Source organism: Pantherophis guttatus, chromosome 6, assembly GCF_059756535.1.
Source record: "Pantherophis guttatus breed Tessera chromosome 6, ASM5975653v1, whole genome shotgun sequence".
Lineage (NCBI taxonomy): Eukaryota > Metazoa > Chordata > Lepidosauria > Squamata > Colubridae > Pantherophis > Pantherophis guttatus.
Window position 1 is genome coordinate 95,570,298 of NC_142068.1, and position 25,080 is coordinate 95,595,377.

Here is a 25,080-nt window from a genome sequence, read left to right on the forward strand (position 1 = left end):
GCAGATGAGCTGTATTCGAGAATTGGTCTAGCAAAGGTTTTGTATGCCCTAGTACAATATTACCAGAGAAGAAGCTTCTCCTTGTTCTTCTGCTGAACAATGGTAGCAAGAGATCCTGAACTGTCAAATAAAGAACAAAGCCAGAGAAATGAGATGAAGAAACATGCAAGAAACGATAGAACAGTTGGATACAAGTTTAGCAAGGGGAAAGCTGGAGAATTTTGCCTGTTGTACGTATTGAAGCAATGCCAAACTTTAATTCTCAGACTGCCTATTGGGTTGGGTACTTCTCTATGAAAAAAACACTCCGGGATGGGAAAGCAAGGCATACAAAAATTCATAGGTTGAGAAAAAAGTTGTTAGAAAAGAAATACCATATTTTACATATATTTTATAAATATACTGTACATGTAGGAGAAAATGCAAAGCAATGTAAAGTGTATTGTGTGTGCTTCTTTTCAATGGCAAAGCATTCAATGGGATTATGGTGAATAAAATGATGTGTGCAATAATACAAGGAAGAAAATGATCTGTCCCTTGCTAACTGGAAATAAGAAATATTCTGTTCCACATCCACCCCACTCCTTTCTCTTTCCTTAGCCAAGTCTCTTTGGGGCAACTTTATCTGGTTTAACGGATGTCTTGTCAGAGTTATGGAGATAAATTGCTCAAAATTTGCTTGGATGTCTTGGAATATAGTTAGATGAGCTCCAGGGAATTGGTACCGGTCCTAGGAAGGCATCTACTCTACAATTTGTGCAACATGCTGGATAAATTCTCTGATTAGCACTTCACTTTAGGTACATAAAAGGGTATAAAAGTGTCAGCTCCTTGCTGAAGCGTTGATTAATTCCTGCATTAGGTGTGGGCTTGCATAATGCTTGGAGAATGGGATCCTTTCAGTGTTTCAACTAAAGTGGTAGTAGAATTTCATTTTCTGAAGCCAAAACCCCCACTCTGTGGCATTGACTCCATCCGAAAAAGGTTCTTCTTGGCTATTTTGGAAGATCCATTAAAAAAAAAAGTCCATCTTAAAAATAAAGTGAGTGAGAGAAGATTGTGCTACGAATAAAAATAGTGTGTTATGTCTTTTCTTCTAAATTGAGATTCCTGTTGGGTCTCTACGGTTCTGAGGCTGTGGGGTATCATTCTGGAAGAACCCATCCAAGTTTTATGACCTGTGTAACATTTTTCAGCTATCTCCTAATTTACCTATTATATCTGCTAGAAATAAAATATTCTAAGCATATTATAGCCCAGAGTATGTGTGATTTTTGCAGATCTACAGCATTCTAGTTGAATTATTTATTCCCTTGTTTTTTCTTCCCCCCCCCCCATCTTTTCTCCCTCTCCAGGCTGTGGAAACTAATCTGGCTTCTAAAGATAGTCACTGGGTCTACGTAAATGAGGTAAGAAAATTATGCATCAATGGTTTCTTTTATACGTCCATGGTTTCTTTTCTCCATCCATCTAAATCAGGGGTCTCCAAACTTGGCAACTTTAAGACTTGTGGACTTCAATTCCCAGAATTCCTCAGCCAGCTTTGCTGGGAGTTGAAGTCCACAAGTCTTAAAGTTGCCATGTTTGGAGATCCCTGATCTAATTGTTTCCGGCCAAGTATTTCTTCAGTTTTGCTGGCAGCAAACTAATTGATGCTTTCCATAGTGACCTCAGTTCTCCACCCACTTCTCCAAATCGTAGCATATCCATTTTGAGCTCTGAGTAGATGAGATAGAATCACCACGTCCCATGAATCTCCCATGTATGTCATTGGAGGCTGAATCTCCTACCTGAAATCTGGCTGGTGGAGAAGCTGTATGAAGAAGCCCCACCTATCTGAGGTACAATATGATGGGAGTTGAAATGAGCATTGTCTGTTAGAGTTCTCCTTTGGTAGAACTGAAATAAGTTTGTTTTTTTTTTTAATTTCCAGAAATAAGAGTTATGAGCTTGTTGTTGTTGTTGTTGAGAAGATCTGTGAATGTGTGATTCTTTAGAACTATTAATCAGTGGAGCAGCTTGCCTTCAGAAGTTGTGAGTGCTCCATTACTGAAGGTTTTCAAGAAGAGATTGGGCAGACATTTCTCTGAAATGGTATAGAGCAGTGATGGCTAACCTTTTTGCCATTGCATGACAAGAGGGAGGCGGGGGGTCGCGCACGTACGTACACCTATAATTCTATGTGTCCCGCCCCGTGTATGTGCGTGTGACCCCCCTCACTCCCCCCGCTCCTAGCACGTGGTGGCCAGGTAGGCCCGTTTTTCTCTCTCACCTGGCTCCAGAGCCTCTCTAGGAGTCTGGGGAGGGTGAAAACGGCCTTCCCCACCCACCCCCAGAGGTCCTCCAGAGACTGAAAACAGCCCGTTTGCCAACTTCCAGTCCCACCGGATGTTGGCAAACAGGCTGTTTCTGGCCTCTGGAGGGCCTCCGGGGGTGGGGAGGCCATTTTCGCCCTCCCCAGACTCCTAGAAAGGCTCTGGAGCCAGGTGAGAGAGAAAAATGGGTCTTCCCCACCCCACCCCACCCAAGGCCCTTTGGAAGCAGGAAACAACTTGTTTCCTTACTTCTGGTGGGTCCATAAGACCCGAAAATCAGTTGGCTGCGGCGTGCATGCACGCCGGAGCTGAGCTCCCGTGCCCACTGATATGGCTACATGTGCCACCTGTGGCATGCATGCCATAGGTTCACCATCACCGGTATAGGGCCTCCTGCTTGAGCACTGGGTTGGACCATAAGACCTCCAAAGTACCTTCCAACACTGTTATTCTGTTATTCTATTTCAGCAGGCATTCAAGGATCGATAGGGAATATGAATTTATTAGTGTATCGAATGCAAGGAAGCTGTTATGATTGTGTTCTCCTCTTGGATGTTGTTACTGTGGCATCAAATAGTGTATAATGTATTAAGTGCTGCTTTAACAATCTGCTTAGCTTAGCTTTTTTAATTGCAGTGGCATGAAAGCTCATTTAATAAGATAAATTTTCTTTAATTATGATGAACATCTCCCAACAAAAAGATGAATCATAGCCTGTTCTTTGTCTTCATCTTTTTTTCACAAAACAAACTTTAGCTCCCAGCATCTTCTAATAAACCTTCATCCTGGTGGGGAGCTGACTGGCCATCAGATGTTCAGAAACTGTTATTTCTTCAAACATCTACACTGCTTTGCAGAAATCTCTCCTTCCAAAGCTAGTTCTTCTTTGAATTTTCATTCAGAATGGGAACTGCTGGGCAGCCATCCAAATTTTGAGAAGTTGGATCAAAAGAGCCCTTCTTATTACAGGGGGGTGATGTTTTGCTAGAACGGGGACAGCTTCCACTTTGATTTGTTTCTATTCCTCCTGCTGTTCCTGGTATCTTTTCTCTTTCTGCCACAGCTTCAATATTTCTGTTCAAGCTAATACCACTTTACAATGCCTTGATAAGACCTCACCTGGAATACTGCATCCAGTTTTGATCAACATCATACAAAGAAGATGTTGAGACTATAGAAAGAGTAGAGAGAAAAGCAACAAAGCTGATTAGGGGACTGAGGCTAAGACCAACGGTTGCAGGAATTGAATATGTCTAATATAATGAAAAGAAGGACTAGGGGGGACATGGTGTTCCAATATTTGAGGGACTGTCACAGAGAGGAGGGCGTCAACCTGTTTTCCAAAGGACCTGAAGGCAGGACAAGAAGCAATGGATGGAAACTGATCAAGGAGAGATTCAACCTAGAATTAAGGAGAAATTTCCTGACAGTGAGAACAATTAATCATTGGAATGACTTGTCTTCAGAAATTGTGGGTGCTCCATCACTGGAAGTTTCAAGAAGAGACAAGACAGCCATTTCTCCAGAATTGTATAGTGTCTCCGGCTTGAATAGGGGGTTGGACTAGAAGACCTCCAAAGTCTCTTCCAACTCTGTTATTCTGTTATTTTGGTACAGGCAGTTCAGAGATAAAGAATGAATAGTAGCTCTGATCTTTCCAGGAGGTTGTTCTGGTCATTTAGAAGAAATCTCATTTGTCTAAGTTAAGAACATGGTAGTTGTATTGTGTTTTTCTAAGAGAAATATGTGTTTATTATTTCATGCTAATGCATCATATAGAGAAGTTCAAGTTTCATTCCGGAGGTCTTTCTTCACTGTTTTGCCCTCCTTCATTTTTTTTTTAGCAATCATTGGGGAGGAAGGCAGTCATATATGTTAGCAGAAACTATACATTGTTTTGCCTGGATAAGGATAATGTATGGAAATTAAAAGGCGGTGGTAGGTCTAAAATTGTTTCATCCAAAAAGTCATTTGAATCTTCTCCTGTCTCTGTGATGTTTATGGAACTGGTTCTTTTTGCTGTAATAGCTTGGTTAAAAAGAAATCACGAAAACACACAGAGGAAATGGGTATTTATACTCGCATAAATATAGTGCACTCTATAGCCCCTGCAACATTTATAGAGGATTAGTGTAGGTGTCGTGTCGAGCTGTGGTGATTTACACTCTTCAAATGAAATGCAAGTGTAGGAGAGATGTGTGTTGCGTGAGGATGTAAACACAATCCTTCATTCAGATTCATGATCGTGGATGGGAAAACATTTGTAAAGTTTACCTCTAAGCTACCAGTCGGCAGGTCATGAGGCAAGAATAAAATTAACTATCCATATAATATACCCTGTTTTCCCGAAAATAAGACCCAACCGGAAAACAAGGCCTCACATTATTTTTCAGGATGCTCGTAATATAAACCCTACCCCCAAAATAAGCCCCAGTTAAGATTGTCAGCCAGATGGGTGCTGTTGTGGCCCGCCAGTGGCCTGTGCGGATTGTGGCTGATCCCGACGACGAGGAGGCTAGTGTGTCGCGCCAGCAGCCTGTGCAGCTGGCGCTCATGTCGGACAGCAAGGAGGCTGAACAGGATGTGGTGCCAGAGGCAGAGACTCAGCCAGGGCCTTCAGAACCTCCAGAGGCTCCTTCAGAGCCTTGGTAGTACAGTGGTCTAAGGCACCCTGTTATTAAGCTGGTTATTAAGACCAGCTGCCTGCAATTACTGCAGATTCGAATCTTGCCAAGGCTCAAGGTTGACTCAGTCTTCCATCCTTTCTAAGATAAATTGAGGACCCGGATTGTGGGGGCAATAAGCTGACTTTGTTTAAATATACAAAAGAATGAAGGCTATTGCTTAGCACATTGTAAGCCGCCCTGAGTCTCTGGAGAAGGGCGGCATATAAATAAAAAAAATTAAAAAAAAAAGTGGAGAGAGCGAAGTGGAGGAGCCTCTTCTCAATGCTCGAGCACACAGGGCTGCCAAAAGGCAGGAGTGGCTACTCAGGAGGAGGAGGTCTCCTAGAGAGTAAGGCTTGAGGATAATTGGCCACTCCCTTAGCCTATTTAAGTCACACACTGTTAATAAGTTTCTTGCTGGAAACAACTTGTAATTATCATCAGAGCATTTTTGGAAAAGTCTTATCGTATCTAGTTTTCTGGGCTGGTTGCCAACCTTTGCTGGACTTTGGTTTATTCTTGCTACTTAATAAATTTGATAAGGACTGTTGGTGTGTGTCAATATCCTCGGGAATCCAGAGCTGGGGCAGAACAGGTGCATTTAGTACTGCATTTCCCCAAAAATAAGACCTAACCGGAAAATAAGCCCCAATGCGTCTTTTGGAGCAAAAATTAATATAAGACCCAGTCTTACTTTCGGGGAAACATGGTAGTAAAGTTTTAGGACAGGATTATGGGCAGGGGTGAAATCCAGCAGGTTCTGACAGGTTCTGGAGAACTGGTAGCGGAAATTTTGAGCAGTTCGGAGAATCGGTAGCGGAAATTTTGAGTAGTTTGGAGAACCAACAAATACCCACCTCTGGCTGGCCTCAGAGTGGGGTGGAAATGGAGATTTTACAATATCCTTCCCTGAGGAGTGGGGAGGGAATGGGGATTTTGCTGTATCCTTCCCCTGCCATGCCCACCAAGCCACACCACGCCCACCAAGCCATGCCCACAGAAACGGTAGTAAAAAAATGGATTTCACCACTGGTTATGGGTGAGTAGTGAGTGCAAATAGCCACTTAACATCCAGTGAAAATCAGTTGTGAGCCAGGATTATTATATGGACTGTTTTAAATGCAGCTGACTTCAGGGGAACAATTAGATCGTTTCATAAAGTCCAGAATGCCTCATTTTGAAATCAAAAGTGGAAATCCTAGACTTTCTTGTTTAAGAAAGTTGCCTCTTTTAAAAAAGCGTCTTTGGGATAACCATGGTCTGGATGACTGAGAATCTCCATAGACAAAAGTAGAAATTGAGTAGATTTCTTAATTTTAAATATATAATAAGCTAAATGCTATATATATATATAGTGACAATGAGATGGATTATCATTCTGGAATCTTCTCGGGATCCTGAGGAACTCTGCTTTATGTCTGTCAGAGGCCAAATCCCATTTGAATTTGACTCTGATCAAATTCATGGTGTGAATTTCTGCAGATTGAAAAGTCAATTTGTATATGAAGGGTAGCGTGAGCCAATAGTATTTTCTGCTATGACTGTAAATTTAGTCATGAATGTACGGATGCAGTTGATGTGAATTCTGTCCAAATTGTTGTTACCACTAAAAGATGATAAATATTTGTCTGTTTAGGAAGTTGTAGTAGAATACTAGTTTCTGTCAAACTTTGCCCGTGGGTTCATCTAAAGAGGACATCTACATTTCTACTTTGGAAGGCAGCATTTCTATGTTAGTGTTAACAGTAGATCTACTTTTAAAATATCTCTCTCTAAGGAGTAAGCCAGCTTTTATTTCTTCCACATAGATATTTCTATATTTTAAAAGGAAGATTTGGGATATAATTAACTGAGCAGCAGCTGGGATTTATGTACAGTCAAAAGCACAACAAATTGAAAGGACAAAGGGAGGCAGGATATGTGAGTGGCTTAATCTATAGAAAGTATAATTATTGGTGTTTGCTTTTCTTGAAAACAAGACATAAGTGAAAATGAGAGAGGGAGGGAGAAAGGGAGGAAATTTAATAAACTTTAAATATAAGATGAGATAAAATTCTGCAAATGCACTTCAGTACATGTGAGTTGGCCTTGGCAAGGTCTTGCAACATGCATTGACTCTTTGTCCCCAAGGAAGAACAAATTAGATATTTATTTATTATCCAATTTTGAGGCCATCCAACTCATTAATAACTCTGGGTAGATTACAGATTTTAAAAAAAGAATAAAAATGTATACCAAGTACTGAGTTGGATCATGCTCCTAGATGCATTTTATCAAACTGTTATTTGTCATCACCATTTTTTGTAATTTTAGATATGATACACTTGTAACCTAGACATAGATTGCTCTATTTGGATTTTACTCCTGGATTCTTCCAGTTTTATAGATGTGTTTTAATTCTGTCTCAGTTTGTATTGATTGATTTCTTAAGATAGACGCCCTTTATTAGTCTTGGGGTTGTGTGTGTGTCAACTTGCTGTGGACTTCTGTCAACTGGCTGGACAAGTCCAATAGAAGTGGTTTGTTTGTTTGTTTGTTTGTTTGTTTGTTTGTTTGTTTGTTTGTTTGTTTGTTTGTCATATTTCTATGCCACCCACTCTCAGAGGAATCTGGGCGGCTTACACCAAAGTCAGTATACTAAATAACATATTGCCCCCAACAATCTGGGCCCTCATTTTACCCACCTCAGGAGGATGGAAGGCTGAGTCAACCTTGAGCTGGTGAGATTTGATCCGCTGATCTGCTGAACTAGCAGTCAGCTGAAGTAGCTGCAGTACTGCACTCTAACCACTGCGCCACCTCGGCTCATGGTTTGCTGTTGCTTACTTCTTTTTGGGCTGAAAGAAAGTGACCAGTTCAATGTCACCCAGCTTCTTTTGTGCCTAAGGTGGAAGTAAAACCAGGGGTGGGCTCCTGGGGGTTCAGCAGGGTTTGGGTATTCCTCTACCCAAGGATCACCGGGGTTTGGCAAAACCCCCAAATACCACTCCTGCTGGCCATGCCCACCCCAGCCCTCCCCTCCTGCCCCTCCCCTCCCAGGAGTCTCCATGCAGCCCGTTCAACATTCCAGGTAAGTGCAGGGGTTGCACAGAGGGTCTGGGAGGGCAAAAATGGACCTACCGGAGGTTCCAGAAGTCCAGAAACAGGTCTCTTTCTGGCTTCCAGAGGGCCTCCGGACCCCTGGGGAAGCTGTTTTTGCCCTCCCAGAGGCTCAAGGAAACCCTCCAGAGCCTGGGGAGAGTGAAAAATCCCCCCTCCCTGTGGTGCAGGCGGCTGTCTAGGCCATGCCCACCATGGCCACGCCCACCCAGCAACAGGGCAGCAAACCCGTTGCTAAAGGAACTGAAGCTCACCCCTGAGTAGAACCAGTGACTTGCTGAAGCTTTAACCACTACCCCTTGTAGTGGTGCTAACCCTTGTACCAGTCGAAGACTGTAATAAACTGACTGACTGGCATGGGAGTTTGTCAAAGGGAGCTTTCAGGCTTTTAGGTAATGAAACTTTGGATAATTTCTCAATCTATAAAGCCCTACATGGCTTAGGCCAAGGATATTTGGCAGACCACCTGCAGCCAGCAACAACTTCCCATCGCCCGGTTCGCGCCCATAGGGAGGGCCTGCTCAGGGTACCGTCGGCTAGACAATGTCGGCTGGTGGCCCCCAGAGGTAGAACCTTCTCTGTGGGTGCGCCCACCCTGTGGAATCAACTCTCCTTGGGGCTCCGGCTGGCCCCTGACCTTCGCACTTTCTGCCGCAAATTAAAAACTTGGTTATTCAAGTCCTCCGGCCCGGACTAATGGGACTTTATATAGGCTTTTAATTTTTTTCTGGTTTAATTAGATATTTTAACTTTGTACTGTGGTTATTGTGGATTTTATTGTTGTGAGCCGCCCTGAGTCCGTTGGAGATAGGGCGGCATATAAGTTAAATAAAATAAAATAAATAAATAAAATAAATAAATGATTTTTTTTTTTTTAACATTAAAGCATACAGTCCAAAGTCAGGCTGAAATGGAAGAGACTTGAGTTTATATTTTATTGTATCCATTGACCGAAGAATTGCCCTCTTCCTCAGATGCACAGCTTCAGCACAGACATGCATTCCTCTGTTATATGTACACTCTATTTTTATTATCTTGATTGTGCAGATGAAAAGACATAGATCTGCCTTTAGTCGCATCAAACCCAAATTGGTTGGGAAAGGTAATCGGTTTTTACAACGCTTCTTAGGATCTTTTTTAATTGGATAAACGCCCATGGCCAACAATAGAGCTTTTAAGAGTTTGGTTTATTACAAAGCTATGTGGTTGTTCTTTTGAAATATCAACATTAGAGATCTTTGGAAATGATATTGGGTTTTGGGTAGGATAATCAATAACACTTCCATGTCACTGTCTATGGAGATTCTCAGTCATCCAGGTCACAGTTGTCCTAAGGGTGCTTTTTCAAGCCTTTTTTGAGTCAGAACTTCTTAGATGAGAAGCAAAATGTCTTCAAGGAAAAACAAAGTCCAGTTGCCTTTCGAAAAAGCCCCTTTGGGACTTTCATGTCATTGTTGACATATCAAGGATATCAAAATTGTGTGATATGCACAGATTATTGGCCTTTTATTGTCTGTTTCCATAATAGGTGATCTGTTCTTTGCAGCTGCATTATTTTATAGATTACATTAGAATAGGTCGATTGCTAAATTGAAAATACCAAAATTCAGGAAAATAAGCCATAACAGCCTAATCTAAAATCTCTCCTATGGGCATCCATATTGGCCAAGTCCCCTCTATATGCTTGAAGTAAAGGGGGCGATGCCAACATTTTACATTTTTTGGAAATAAAAGAGCACAGTGTTTGTTTTGAATTCCTGCTGGTCCATTCAAAATATTATGAGAAGTTTGTTCTATGCACAATATCGAATCATTAGTTCCATTGTAGGGTTTGCTCTGATAAAACTCAGCCAATTTGGAACACTTTCTTTCCCTGAGTTTAAAACAACAACAAAAAACATTTGGCACAGTCCTATAAATCAGCTCTTCTTTCATATTTTGGAACAACTTTTAATTCACATGAGTTCTCATAGGCATGTCTATCACGTGGCAGATGAAAGCAGAATGCAATTGTTTATTTAAAAGCATTTTGTGCTGGTTTTGTAAAAATTCCCTCTGGGGTCTTCCATCTCTAATGGTCCATTCAGACATCAAGTCATCACTCAAGTGATGAATATGCATCTGTGTACCAGATTTTAGTATCTGCTAGCCTTATTCCTTGAGGACAATTTATATGCTATGATGCTGGATAGATTCTGGTGAACAGAGAGGCTTATGAGAGAAACAAGAGCATAGCCAAGAAGTTGCAGCTTCTATGCAAAGACCAGGAATGTGGGAATCAACACATCGATAAAATGCATTGAAACTTTTGTTTTGAAAATTATGTTATTGTTTGGGGAGGCAATCAGTGGAAAATGGAATGCATTAAAGAGTAATAATTCAGATGTTTCCATTATGCCTCGTATCCTTATCCCATTCCTAGTGCAAGAAATATTGTCAAAAATATTAGCACGTAGCATCTTATATGCATATCCTGATTAGTTAATTCAACAATCATGCGCTAGTTTTCCTGAAAGCCTCCAATTCAGCCGAAATATGAAAATGGAAATATAATTGCACTATGTTAGGATCATTTTTCCATACTTGCTTCTCTCTGGGTTCCAATGCATCCTTGATTTAATGTCTTTTCTCATCTCTTCCCAGTTCTGCAGCGCAACTTTTAGCCTTTGTAATTTTGGCCATCAGGGGCCATGCTGTCCATTTGGGATAGTGATGGATGACTCTTTCTTTTGCTATTTCTGCCTAGATAGTGTCACTTTCCATACATTGTTTTTGTCCCAGAGACTTTATTTCTCCCTTGTCTGATGTCATCCCCAGCTAATAAATACATAGGTGGCTATGATCTGTGGCTAAAAATTCATGTTCACATGAGAGATAGGCCTCCCTGAAGATAGTATCTATCTTCAACTCCCATTGCTTCTCGCGTAGCTAATGCAGATGGAAACGGTGCATCTGAGCCTTAATTGGCCTTGTTGTCTAAATGCAATTCCTGAAATAATTTGAAATATCTTTTAGAGAGATAAATGTTTCTTTTTCCCACAGCTGCCTGTGGGAAAAAACAAGAAAATGTACAAGTAAATAACAGCCAATTTTAAAGGTAATCTGGTTGTGAGATGGAAATCTTTCCTAAATGCCTATTTTTAAGCTAATTTAATTACATGCCCGCCTTCCTTTGTGCTTTAATCTGCTAATACTTTTTCAGGTAGTCCTTGAGTTGTGACTGAAATGGAGCCTGTCTATAATTTGTGACCGTTGGGTCGCTTACAAGATGATCTGATTTTAGAACCTTCTTTGTCCTTCATTAAGCAAATCACCATGGTTGCTAAGCAGTGGTGAAATCCAAATTTTTTTACTACCGGTTCTGTGGGCGTGGCTTGGTGGGCGTGGCAGGGGAAGGATATTGCAAAATCCCCATTCCCACCCCACTCTGGGGCCAGCCAGAGGTGGTATTTGCCGGTTCTCTGAATTGCTCAAAATTTCTGCTACCCGTTCTCCAGAACCTATCAGAAGCTGCTGGATTTCACCCCTGTTCCTAAGTGAATCTGCGCTTGTTAAGCAAACCAATGGTTCATTATGGGCGTGGTTTTACACAAACTGAAAGTAAATGTCAGTTTTCAGCAAAACCATCATAAAACACAATCATATGACTGTGGGGTGCGCCAAACGGCTGTAAATATGGCCTGGTTTCTGAGTGCTCAAACTGTGGGAGTGTCCCAAAGGGAGGTTCATCAGAATTTTGAATCTTCACTCAGTGACAGGTCATAAATCGAGGACAATTTACATTATCTCTTAGTACCTTGCTCAATAGCAGTAACTGTGAGAGGGATCTTGGAGTCCTAGTGGACAATCACTTAAATATGAGTCAGCCGTGTGCAGCAGCTACCAAAAAAGCCAACACAGTTCTAGGCTGCATAAACAGAGGGATAGAACCAAAATCACATGAAGTGTTAATAGCACTTTATAATGGTCTTGGTAAGGCCACACTTGGAATCCTGCATCCAGTTTTGGACACCACGATGTAAAAAGGATGTTGAGACTCTAGCAAGAGTGCAGAGAAGAGCAACCAAGAGGATTAGGGGACTGGAGGCTAAAACGTATGAAGAACGGTTGCAGGAACTGGGTATGTCTAGTTTAATGAAAAGAAGGACTAGGGGAGACATGATAGCAGTGTTCCAATATCTCAGGGGCTGCCACAAAGAAGGGGTGGAGTCAAGCTAGTCTCCAAAGCACCTGAGGGCAGGACAAGAAGCAATGGGTAGAAACTAATCAAGGGGAGAAGCAACCTGGAGCTAAGGGGAAATTTCCTGACAGTTAGAACAACTAATCAGTGGAACAACTTGCCTCCAGAAGTTGTGAATGCTCCAACACTGGAACTTTTTAAGAAGATGTTGGATAACCATTTGCCTGAAGTGGTATAGGGTTTCCTGCCTAAGCAGGGGGTTGGACTAGAAGACCTCCAAGGTCCCTTCCAACTCTGCTTTTCTAGGTTCTAATCGCCTTTTTCCAGCAACACAAAAAAAATCATCTTTTTTTTTTTCTTAGACAGCTGAAATTATGCACATTGTTTTTAGGCTGAACATTGACCAGCATGATCCGAGCAGAATACAAAATGTTTGTGCTGTTCAGGAGTGTGAATGATGTAACGTTCCTGCACCGAGACCAGTGAATTGTAATACCAGGGAAATTGTACAACACGGTGCAATCTGTATCTGCTCCTAGTAAGGGTTATTCCCAAGTAAGATCTACATAGGACTTTAGTCACAGTCAGCTATGCGGATAGTCTAATGAAACTTTAAATTCCTACTTAGACCTGAGTAAGCCTCAGTAACTGCTCTGCAAATTATTTTCAAGGGACTCTTAATCAGAGCGCACTGGCCCAGCATTACAGACTACAGAAATTGACAGTGAACTGAAGCCTCTAAATTAACATGTTACTCTCTCGTCCTTCGCTGCTTTCTTCGACAAAGCCGTGCATTTTAATTTCTTCACGTATCTGAAGAAGGGAAAGCAGCTTTTTCCCCTCTCCTCTGCTCCTTCGCATTGAACACTCTGAAACACACAGCACGACACCATAGAATTTCCTTGTTCTTCTACATGGATGAAAGGAAGCCGAGCGTGAAAATGTCCCATGACATATTTTGCGGCTTTACAGTTTAGCCTGCAGAAGGAAATTGCGGTGTTGCCTCTCGGGGAAGTCTGCAGATATTCTCTATTCACTGACAGTTCTGCTCAGCTTTTCTTTAGGAGTTAAAACTTTCCTTTCTGACGTTGTATCCTAGCCAGGTTAAATATCGTCAGCTGGGATCCAGGACACAGCCAAAGCCAGAGTCTCTTGCATACAAATTGGTCTCACTCAATTCTCTACGTTTCTCTCGATGTTCAGTTAAGAAATTTATTCCCTTCCCTTCTTAACAGCTACTTTGCTTTTTTTAGTTATTTTTAATAGTCCATGGCAGGTTCTGATGGTTTGATTTTGTTGTATTCTTTTGATTGAGTTATCGTGAGAGGGGCGAATGGAAATTAATGTTGGGTTTTCCAAGTTATACAGTCTTGTGCTCTAAAAAAAAAGTCTAACATTTTTAACAGGATAACAGAGCTGAAAGGGACTTTGGAGGCAGGGGTGAAATGCTACCGGTTCGCACCGGTTCAGGTGATCCGGTAGCGGCGGCGGCGGGTGGTTCAGCGAACTGGTAGCGGCAGCAGCGCAAGGCTCCACCCACCCACCCGGACGTCATTACTTCCTGGTTTTAACCAGGAAGTCACCTGTTTTTGACCCTCTGTGCATGCGCAGAAGGCTTTGTGCATGCATAGAGGGTCTAAAATCGGACATGACGTGCGCACACTTCCGAACCGGTAGGGAAGGTAAGTAGATTTCACCCCTGCTTGGAGGTCTTTGAATGCAACCTCCTGCCTAAGCAGGAGACCCTATACCATTTCAGATAAGTGAAATGGTTGTCCAGACTCTTCTTAAAAGCCTCCAGTATTGGAGCACCCACAACTTCTGGAGGCAAGCTGTTCCACTGATTAATTGTTCTCACTGTCAGGGAATTCCTCCTTAGTTCTAGGTTGCTTCTCTCCTTGATTAGTTTCCATCCATTACTTCTTGTTCTGCCTTCGGGTGCTTTGAAGAATAGGTTGTCCCCCTCTTCTTTGTGGCAGCCCCTCAAACATTGGGAGACTGCTTTCATGTCACCCCTGGTCCTTCTAGACATACCCAATCCTGCAACTGTTGTTCATATGTTTTAGCCCCCAGTCCCCTAATCATCTTTGTTGCTCTTCTCTGCACCCTTTCTAGAGTCTCAACATTTAGTTTTATATGTCATTGCGACTAAACTGGATGCAGTATTCCAAGTGTGGTCTTACCAAGATGGCACTAACACTTCACCTGATCTTGATTCTATCCCTCTGTTAATGCAGCCTAGGATTGCATTAGCTGGCAGCTGCAGCATACTGCTGACTTATATTTAAGTGATTGTAAAGTGATAATAATTTTTCTATGTTCATTGTTCACATTATTTTTGCTGTAAACCGCCCAGAGTCCCTTGGGAGTTGGGTGGCATAGAAATGCGATAAATTAAATTAAATTAAATTAAATTAATTGTCCACTAGGACTCCCAGACCGATCCCTCTCTTCCTCCCTCTCTCTCCCTTTTAATATTTTGTTATGGTACTATTTGGTGAGTAAGCATAAAGCATCTTTATGTGTACCGAACTCTGCTAACTATTCCTCATCTTTAAGAAATAGGTTGCTCCGTTAGAAACCCACAGAAGCAAGTGTAGGGAACTCATCCCTGGTGGTTTCAGCTCTAACCCTGCTGTAAACACAGCATATGAATCACCACATCCTTCATCCCCTTCATTGTCCCCAAGACTATTAAAGTTTAATCATCATCATCTTCTTTTTTTTCCCTCAGGAACAGATTTTCCTGGAACTTTTTGTGGCCAAGTAAATTATTAATGCCGTTAAAATTTATATTTTTTTCTGTCATTACCTCTAAGGAAGATGGGGAATTTAATGCGAAACATAATTGTCTCATTTTGCAGTTTGTGTTTTGGTACTCTCTGCTGCTAAAGTAGATTTAAATATCCCACCCTCCAAGCAAGCCATTGCTAGCGCAATAATTTACATTCTTTTCAGTGGAAATAAATAAATATACAAATAGGCGAACGAGCCTCTGAAAACTAATCCTTCTATTCAATATTCTAAGCGTGGAGAACTTTTAATATTCTCATTCAGTGCTGACATGAGCTCTCCCCCCCCCACTCCCAGCAGATTAATTATAAATCACCTGGCATCAAGCCAAACCAAATCCTAATTTGGCATAACCTGGGAAGTGTGATTGTTCTCTGTGATCCTTCTCCAGGAAGGATATTGAAAAATGTCTTTATGGAGGTTTTGAACTCTCTCCCCCACACACATACACATAGATGCATAGACATACAATCACAGAGATATATAGACATATAGACAAAGAAATACAGAACACATAGATGCATAGACACATAGATATATAGATGCATAGGCATATAGACATATAGCAGTAGCACTTAGATTTATATACTGCTTCATAGTGCTTTACAGTTCTCTCTAAGCAGTTTACAGTGTCATCATATTGCCCCCAACAATCTAGGTCCTCATTTTACCCACCTCGGAAGGATGAAAAGCTGAGTCAACCTCTACATAGATACATAAACATATACATGCATAACAGAGGTGGGTTTCAGCAGGTTCTGACCAGTTCTGGAGAACTGGTAGCGGAAATTTTGAGTCGTTTGGAGAACCGGTAGTAAAAATTCTGACTGGCCCCGCCCCCATCTATTCTCTGCCTCCCAAATCCCTGCTGATCGGGAGGAAATGGGGATTTTGCAGTATCCTTCCCTGGATTGGGGAGGGAATGGAGATTTTACAGTATCCTTCCCCTCCCATGCCCACCAAGCCACGCTCACCAAGCCATACCATGCCCACCAAGCCACACGCACAGAACCGGTAGTAAAAAAATTTGAAACCCACCACTGATGCATAATAGGCATAGAGCAATAAAGTAGCTTATTGAACACTTCATGTGTGGATCTGGTTGTTTGTGCCTATAGGTGGCCCTATGTAGAGTGCATTACAGTAGTCTATTCAGGAGATGACTAAGACATGAGCAGAGTTCACTTCATTCCATCAAATGATGCAATTACTTCTAGATTTCTGGGGCTACAACTGAATTTTTGTGCTAGAATTCTGATGAGAACAAGTTGAATGCACAAACAGAGACACACTTTTAAAAATATTACTCCGAAGCATAAATTACATTAAAAGTCAGCAAAGCAGTGATTTTTAAGATCAGTGAGCCTCTGATTATGGCCCAGCAATTAATCCCTTCTCTGTGTCAAGGACCTCTGCACTTCCATTTGGGGCGGGAAAACAAAATGCCTTTCTGCATTTCTGATTGCATAGTGAAGGTAGTCAGAAAACAAATGTCTTTGCAAACCTACTGAGAAACTATTTTCCATAACTGCTTATTATTTTGCCCGTAATCAGACATACAAAGAGAGAGAAAGAGCTGGGGATAGGTCAGGAAGGAGGCTTGGAAGGAGCAACAGGATAATCTCCTCCTCTTGAGATCCCTCTGGGAGGTTGATTGCTAAGTTGTCCAGATCATCTATATTTTTTAGGTCTCCTATTTTTTTGTTTGTTGATATACTTGGCAAACAAATAATGTTCACCATACGTGGGATTTCATTATGCATGATTCTGAGCAACAGAATTAGTAGTAAGTTGGAGTAATAGGGAGACGGGAACAGTTTGAAGTTAGAAATCCTCCCCCATAAAAATCCAATGTGCATAGAGCATTTGCATGCATGCATGCATGTGTGGTAAAATTAAACAGAGTAGCGGTGTATGTTGTTATTTTGTTCAGGAGGTCATTTTTGAGGGGACAGACACTATTCTCTTGGTGGAAGAGTCAAAACTCCTGGGCATATTGCATCCTGCAATATCAAATATCAGTATTTAGTTCATGCAAGATCAGTAGAGAGAGCCTTCATCCTATGCTTTGGAAGGAATGGATTCATGTGTGCACAATTGTCGAAGCGTGAATCAGCCTCGTTCCCCCCACTGGGGAAACTGTAATTAATTAGAGGTGAATGAATCTTGTTTTCCATGCTGTATACTTTCAAAGAAAGGAAACCCGAATGTATTCTAAGAAACATTTTATTATAAAAGTAAAAAACTAGCTAACTACATTTTACCGGCAGTTATCTCATAGACGAACAAAGGAAGTATATATCAGGAAGTTAGAAAAGAAAGAATGTAGACATGCGCAGTAATCCAATGCCTCACAAGACCAGTCTTATCTCAGTTGCTACATATAAGTTATCTGGCAGACTACCGTAAGTCTTAGGATGGAAGCTCAGCTGGCAAACACTTAACGCAGTGACAACAATAATGTGTGTGGATGTGGGTGGGTGGGTGGGTGGGTGCCTATGTCTATGTGTTCAGAGTGGTTGATATAACATAGAACCTTAGGAAAAAGCCAAATCAGAGTAGAATACAGAATGCAGAATGCAGGTTACAGAATAACAGAGGTCTTCTAGTCCAACCTATACCAAGGAAACACAAATAGGCCCTGGACTTGCAGATGTGTACAGGTTCAGTATTCCTTCCGGCTGGCCATGGTAGTTGAAGCTAGTGGATTTGGTGGTTTTGAAATGGTGGAGGGACCCCTTTCCCTTCTGCCCTGCTTAGGGGAATGAGCTGTGTGGGAGAAGGAACACATCTGTCAATTGGACTGTCGCTTCTCTATGGGTTCACTGCTCCTTTTTACACATCACAATCGAGGCCATGAATAGAGTTCATTGTGGGGCAATTCAAAATGATCTCTTGGGACAAGAAGGACAAGGGCACACATACATCTGGAAAGGATAATTATGGGTAAAACGCATGAGTTGAATTTCTCCAAATAAAATCTTAGATATCATTTGACCAGTTGAAGTTGTCTGAAGTTTGCATGAACTTGCTTCAGCTGTTTTTCGAGGATGGGCATATTCATATTTAAAACAGTAGAATGGATTTACATTTAAATCCATGGAATGGATTTATGTTTTATTTAGTGCCTGTTCACCACCCTGAGTCCTTCGGGAGTAGGGCGGTATACAAATTTAATAAAATGAAATGAAAAAAAAATTATGTTTAAATTGTTACCATGGATTATCATACCCAACCCAGCCTCTCCTTTCAGACTTTTTTCTCCCTTCCCCAAACAATTTGCTCATTATTTTATTCTTTAAAAAACTGTTTTAATCTTGTTGAAAGAGGACCAACTGTAAAGACCTTAGTAATAGTGTCACCTTGAATTGAGTAGGATTTGGTATAAGCTATCTGCGGGTATTTTACCTGGTGAAAAGTTGCAGATGCCTTCCTCCCTCCCTCCCTCCCTCCTTCCCCCTTCCTTCTTTCCTTCTTTCCTTCCTTCCTCCCTTCCTTCCTCCCTCCCTCCCCCTTTCTTTCTTTCTTTCTTTCTTTCTTTCTTTCTTTCTTTCTTTCTTTCTTTCTTTCTTTCTCCCTTCCTTCCTTCCTTCCTTCCTTCCCTCCTTCCTTCCTCCCTCCCTCCCTCCCCTCCCCTCCCCTCCCCTTCCCTTCCCTTCCCTTCAACGGTGGGTTTCACGTTACGTTACTAGCGGTTTGCCCTGCATGCGACCCTGGTTCACACATGCACCTGCCACACATGTGCCCGGCCTTCCATGCATGTACTTTGCTTGCGCGTGCACCTTCCGTGCATGCACCCAGTCTCAAATACATGCCTAAATAGGATGGCATAGAGCTGGGGAGGGGGGAGGGAGAGGGGGGAGGGAGAGGGGGAAGGGGGCGGGGGCGGGCCCACCCGCAATTTCTGCTACTGGTTCAGGCGAACCGGTCCAAACCAGATGAATACCAACTCTGCTTCTCTCTCCCTCCCTCCCTCCCTCCCTCCCACCCACCCACCTCTTCCTCCCTCCGCTCTTCTGCTAATCAGTTCTCCATGTTATGAGTAAATAAGATCTTTAATGTTAAACATTTTTGTGTATCTTTACACAACAGTCATCATTTATATATTGGTACATGAACCCTCCTCCCCCGACAAATGCCCAAAACCAATAAAGAAAGTTATCATGGTGAGGGCAAGTGTCTTATTTTGTTATCATGGAAATAACGTTGAGGCATCTCTTAACATTTCATCCAGATAATAATTGCTTATAAATGGCAGAGGTAATCTTCATTCAAAACTTAAACAATGTGTGGACAGGGACATATTCCTGAGAGGTGGACATTTCTAACGAGACTTTTTCCCATTAGGAAATCAGTGACAATGAAATCTTGGAACTGGTACACAGCGCTCTTGGACGGATGACCGTCATACGCCAGATCTTTCCTGCGACCCGTGAGAACAATCAGCGGTGCATGAGAAACAACCATAGGATATCATCCCTCCTCTGTGACCCACAGGAAGGCTACCTTCAAATGCTTCAGGTCAGTAGTAGATCTCAGGATTGAGATGATTCATTTTTTTTCCCTTAGGAAGGTGTCATGATATGTGATCCTGCTAGAACAGGGGTCTGCAACCTTAAGCACTCAAAGAGCCATTTGGACCCATTTCCCACAGAAAAGAAAACACCGGGAGCCACAAAACTTGGGTGGGCATGGCCAACTCAACGTCACTCACTTCCCCCAGTCACATGACCCCCCTAGCCACACCTACCCAACCGTCATTAGGGCAGAGAACCAGTTGTTAAAAATCACGGGGAACCACAAAATACTTTTGACATCTCTCTCTCTCTCCCTCCCTCCCCCCTCCCTCCCCCTCTCCTCATCTCTCTCTGTGTATCACTCTATGTCTCTCTCTCTCCCCCTCTCTCTGTATCTCTCTGTCTCTGCCCTGGCCACTTCTCCATCACCCACTGTCGCCCTTACCTTCTCAGGCCAGGCGAGGAGTAACTGGGAGGGGAGGGCAAGGGGCAGGGCCAGCCAGTGGTGGGATTACCCAACAGGGAGCCACAGCAGAGGGCCCAAAGAGCCACATGCGGCTCCAGAGCCATAGGTTGCTGACTCCTGTGCTAGACACTGCAACGTTGTAGACGAAAGAAAGGGTTAAATCTCAGAGTGCTCTAGTTACCAATAATTGGGGCATGTATGATCAACCAATTGTATCCGCACCTCTTGAATCTCTCATGGGATGATCTTTTGTGCGAAACAAATTGTGTTTATTTTGCCAGTGGTATCCATTCATGTCATATGCTCAAATGTATGGGTCGTGGGAAAGGAATATAAGTTTTTTTCTTCTTCAAGGGTTACACTGAAAATTAGCTCTTACTGAATTTCATTGGAAACAGTGAAAAATGGTTCTCTGTTTGGTAGATTTGGACATAGGAAAATGTACTCACATAATCTGGAATTCTTGGATGGCAGATGTGATTCCAAAGAAAATTGGGAACTTCTAAAGTGTTTGATTTTTGGACATTTACTTCCATGTCAACATGCCATATTTTTAAAAGTATAAAAAATTGAACTATTCTGGCAAACCTCCTTAAAGAAAGGAATTTTGTATTTGATGGTGCCATTGTCAGAAGAAGAAAAAAAGTAACACAGAAAACAAAGTATATCTGAAATATGTCTTGATAGCTCTATAGAGTGTGAATCATTTTAATATTTGTCTCTGCATGCTTTATTTTTATTTACTGGTTTTTCAAATTACCATAATCAACTAAGATTCCAATCAGTTAACAACATAATGCATTAAATGTGTACCACTTGGATATAAAATTCATAAAGTTGTACAAATGAAGTCACCAACCATTACCTGAAAAATTATAAACATGACAATCCCACAATTTTCTCATGGAAACCTATATTTTAACCATAAACAGAATGAATGTCATCAAAGCAAGCACCAACAAAACTCGGGGAAAGCTCTTCTATAAAATATGATATAGCATCCAAAGAATGACTTGTTTGTCTTTGAGAAAATGTTCAGTCTCTTAGTCCAAAAACTGGGAATTTATTTGGAGATCTGAGCTCATGGGAATAAATGAAGCTCCTATCATGGTTTTGTTTCTTCTCTTCTTTACTAACATTCATTGCTTGCTGAGGCAGTGATCACCGTTGGCTTCCCCCTAGCAAGCAACACACGTATTAAGCCATAATTCTGTTCAGTCATTTCCATCTAGCAGCGTATTTACTTTGAATTTAGGAAGCTCCGGCATTCTTGGACTGCTACAAGAACATGTTACAATTACAAATTTCATCTGAGTAACTTCTAGGAAAGAGTTGTACAGCCTGAGGCTCCAATCCCAAGCAGCCTCTAGAGGCTATCAGAAGTTTGTTCCCCATTAAATATGAAAAGACTCATGTTTTACCATTGTCAATAGACTAAGCTATGTGGCACTTACCACCAATCTTTTGGTCCGTATCATTTATTTGCTTGCTTGAATGATAGATTTTTATCTCAGATTTTCCTTTAGGAGATCCGGGGCGGGAGGGAGGGAGGGCATTCTCCAGCCCCAACTTTAAGTCTCCAAATAACCCTGTTGGGCAGGCAGAGAGTGATTGGCCAAAGACACCTGTGGATGAATAGATCTGAAACTGGGTCTTCCTGATCCATTCCAGCATAATAACCAACCCCGGGAGGGACAGAGATAGATCTTATCTGTCACTGTTTGGACATAATATCAAACTGAAGGCTACAACTTGGCAGCCCTATTCAGACAAAAACTATCTGTCTTTTTTCTGTGTAAAGTATCATCCTGGGATTACTGCTTTAAAAGCTTGCCCAAAGATGATATTTCAACATGCCACTTAATCATCTCCATGATTTATTTCTTGTTCCATGCAAACATTTTTTTTTTGAGCTGCCCTAGGAGTCTCCTCTTTGCAAACAGATTGCATAGATCAAAGCAATTCTTTGCTCTGATCTGTAAGAATTAATGACCGGTACAATCTTGCTTCTCTAGCACAACTAAAGGTCCTTCTACTTCAGCTAAAGCATCCCAAATGGGCCAAGGCCATCAACCTTGGCCTTGACCATCATTTCACTAGCAAAACAATTAAGAGTGACTTCTGTTAGTGCAATGGTGGTAGCACAGCTAGTTGCTGAGGCAAGTCATCTTTCTCAACTTTTCATCACAAAAGCCCCTTAAGCTGAGATTTGAAAGAGTTGCTGGAAGAACAATACCAGTGGCCCATAACAGAGTAAGCCACTTCCATGGTTAATATATTGGAAAAGTGTTGAGCTTACAAAGTCCCTGACGCTTATCCATGTTGATCTTCTTGTCTACATTATTGGTCAACAGCAATACTTGAATGTTTGTTCGTTCAGGACAGTAACAGTATATAAAACCATGGCCAATTTTATTTTTCCAACACAACTTTTGTTTTGGAAGTACAGTGATGGCCCTTCTGAGTGATATAATATCTCTCAGTGTGTATACATCTTAGCAATTCAATTTTACTTCTCTATGGTCTTTTCTATAGCCACTTTCTGTTGAAAAGGAATTCTTCTTTGGTTAGATGACATAAATCCTTTCCTACTTCCCAGTTCTTCAAAGAGAGGTGTCATGAGCTGATTGCTAGTGAGGCAAGAAAAGCAACGGGTCTCAAATCTTGCAGAGGTTTGCCAGAAAAGGTTTGCAAAACAGTGAAGTTCTCCCAAGTATTGAAATAGTCAGTTTTACGAGAATAATTAGGCGAAAACATCAGCAGTTCACTGCAGGGTTGAGAAGGCACACATTTCATACCAGTGGTTAAGAGCAGAAGACAAGAGTGATCAGATTTTCTGGTCCAAACAGAAGGCAGGATCTTGAGATGTTCAGGCAACATTTGACAGTAACCTAGAGAGAGGTTGTCACAGACATTGTCTCAAACAAAGCTCTTGACACCACCTTCGTACAATCAGGAGCTGTGAAACTCAGTTCTGGTATGCCTCTGATCCTGAGGTTTGGCTTCTCCCAAATTAGGTCATTCTGATGTCTCAACTCTTTCACTTCTCCCTCTTTTTCAAAGGAAGAAACATCTGAGAAAAAAATGTGACGAAGTCTGAGATTAAAAATTAAAGCCAGAATGTTTGTATCAACTATTATGTATGTCTATATACATATAGTCATATAAATGCACTCACATTTGACTAAGACTGAATCTGTACCTGGGATCTCTAGAAATCTTTGCTAATGTTAGAAGGATGTTGATTTTGTCTGGGTGAGTTTAGATATACAACCATGAGTTACTGAAAAGTTGTTCCTTACTTAAAGGGTATGAAGAACAGAGACAGAGTGAGGTTATTTAAGGGGTTATAACTGTTGTGTAAAGGAGAAAAGGAAATAAAAACTGAGTATCAAGAAAAACTCTTGGCAGGGTAATCCATTAAACTATGGAAGAGCTTCCGAAAGAAGTGATAAAGGTCTTATCACTCAAGACTTAAAAATGAAAGTGGACAGTATAGCAGAAAATAGACGTGTAAAAATTGTATCTGTCAAGTTACTCAGAGATCTTCTTCTTCCTAGCGCAGGGGCCTGCAACCTTAAACACTCAAAGAGCCATTTGGACTCGTTTCCCACAGAAAAGAAAACACCGGGAGCCACAAAACCCTTCCCGTGCCTGACTGTTTCTTGAGCGGCCACAAAACTAGCATATGTAGTTGAAGTAAACATTCTGTTTTTTTCTGAAACTTTTCTCTTCTTGGATTTATCCATGGTTGCCCTACCGAGGGTTGAAAAGCTCAATAAATTGCATGCCAGCGGGTGTCGCACATTGGCGGTTGTGACACATATTTTGAGTGGCAGGGAGCCACAGCAGAGGGGTGAAAGAGCCACATGCGGCTCCAGAGCCGCAGGTTGCTGACCCCTGTCCTAGCGTATTCCTGCAGGTGCAAGGTCTGCTTTTTGGATCATTGAACGCCACTTTGTACAGTCAGCTGCATCTCCAGGGCCCATGGCTTGCATATCTTTGTTGATGGTGTCTTACCATCTCTGTTTTGGATGCCCACGAGGTCACCGGTCATTGACTTCTAGTTGGTAGGCAGTTTTGGCCACAGTGGAAGATGCTGCTCTCCGGATATGTCCATACCATCAGTTTACTCAGATATGACACAGACTAAATTCATTTGAATTTTGTTTTGTATTTCTGTTATAAAAAATTGTGCAATTTAGTCTGTCTCTCCCTCCTTTTCTTTTACAGCATAATTCATTGGCTGCACTGAAATGTTTGTTTCCCATAATTCATTGTTAGTCTCCAAAAAAATAAACCAAGAAAGGCATGTTGAGGTTCTTCAAAGCAGTTTCCTTTATTGTTGCTCACCCATAAGGCAGCAATCTTGACAAAGTAAAGCAGACTACTAGCCTCAATAAATATGTGCTCTGAGAAGTCCTAGGGATGAGCTTTTTTGACTCTCTTCCTCACAGATTAGTTATCTAAATCTCTATATGCGAGTTTTGGAGCTCAGGGTTGAAATGAGGGGTCTTTGGTGCTCTCTGAGCTTGGTTGTTTCATTTCATTTCATTTCATTTTCATTTTATTTTATTTATATACCGCCCTACTCCTGAAGGACTCAGGGCGGTGAACAGGCACAAGATAAAACACATAGAATACAAAAATTTAAGAGCAGAAGTAAAATCGAATTAAATCAATTTAGCTCAAGACAAATTTAAAACCCCGGGTTAAGAACAAATTAAAATTTACATTAAAATTTACATTAAAAAGAGAATGGGAGAGGTTAGGCCAGACCAGCCTGGTGAAATAAAAAGGTCTTGAGAGCGCGGTGGAAGGTGTGTAGATGGAGGATCCTCCGTATCTCCGGGGGGAGCTCGTTCCAGATAGTAGGTGCCCCCACAGAGAAGGCTCTCCCCATGGGGGCCGCCAGCTGACATTGTTTGGCCGACGGCACCCGGAGGAGTCCCTCTCTGTGAGAGCGTACCGGCCGGTGGGAGGCCGTTTGCAGCAGCAGGCGGTCCCGTAAATAACCAGGCCCTAAGCCATGGAGCGCTCTAAA

General features: G+C 41.8%; 1 protein-coding gene across 5 annotated transcripts in view; it reads left to right on the forward strand.

The window, feature by feature from the left end:
* The window catches only part of GRID1 (glutamate ionotropic receptor delta type subunit 1), a 785,853-nt gene that overhangs the window by 649,395 nt on the left and 111,378 nt on the right, over window positions 1-25,080 (forward strand). For all 5 annotated transcript variants that reach the window (XM_087872276.1, XM_087872272.1, XM_087872273.1 and 2 more), the window contains exons 5-6: window positions 1,356-1,409; window positions 19,401-19,574. In XM_087872276.1, coding sequence (XP_087728402.1) covers window positions 1,356-1,409; window positions 19,401-19,574 — 228 coding nt within the window. The remainder of the gene's footprint in view (window positions 1-1,355; window positions 1,410-19,400; window positions 19,575-25,080) is intronic.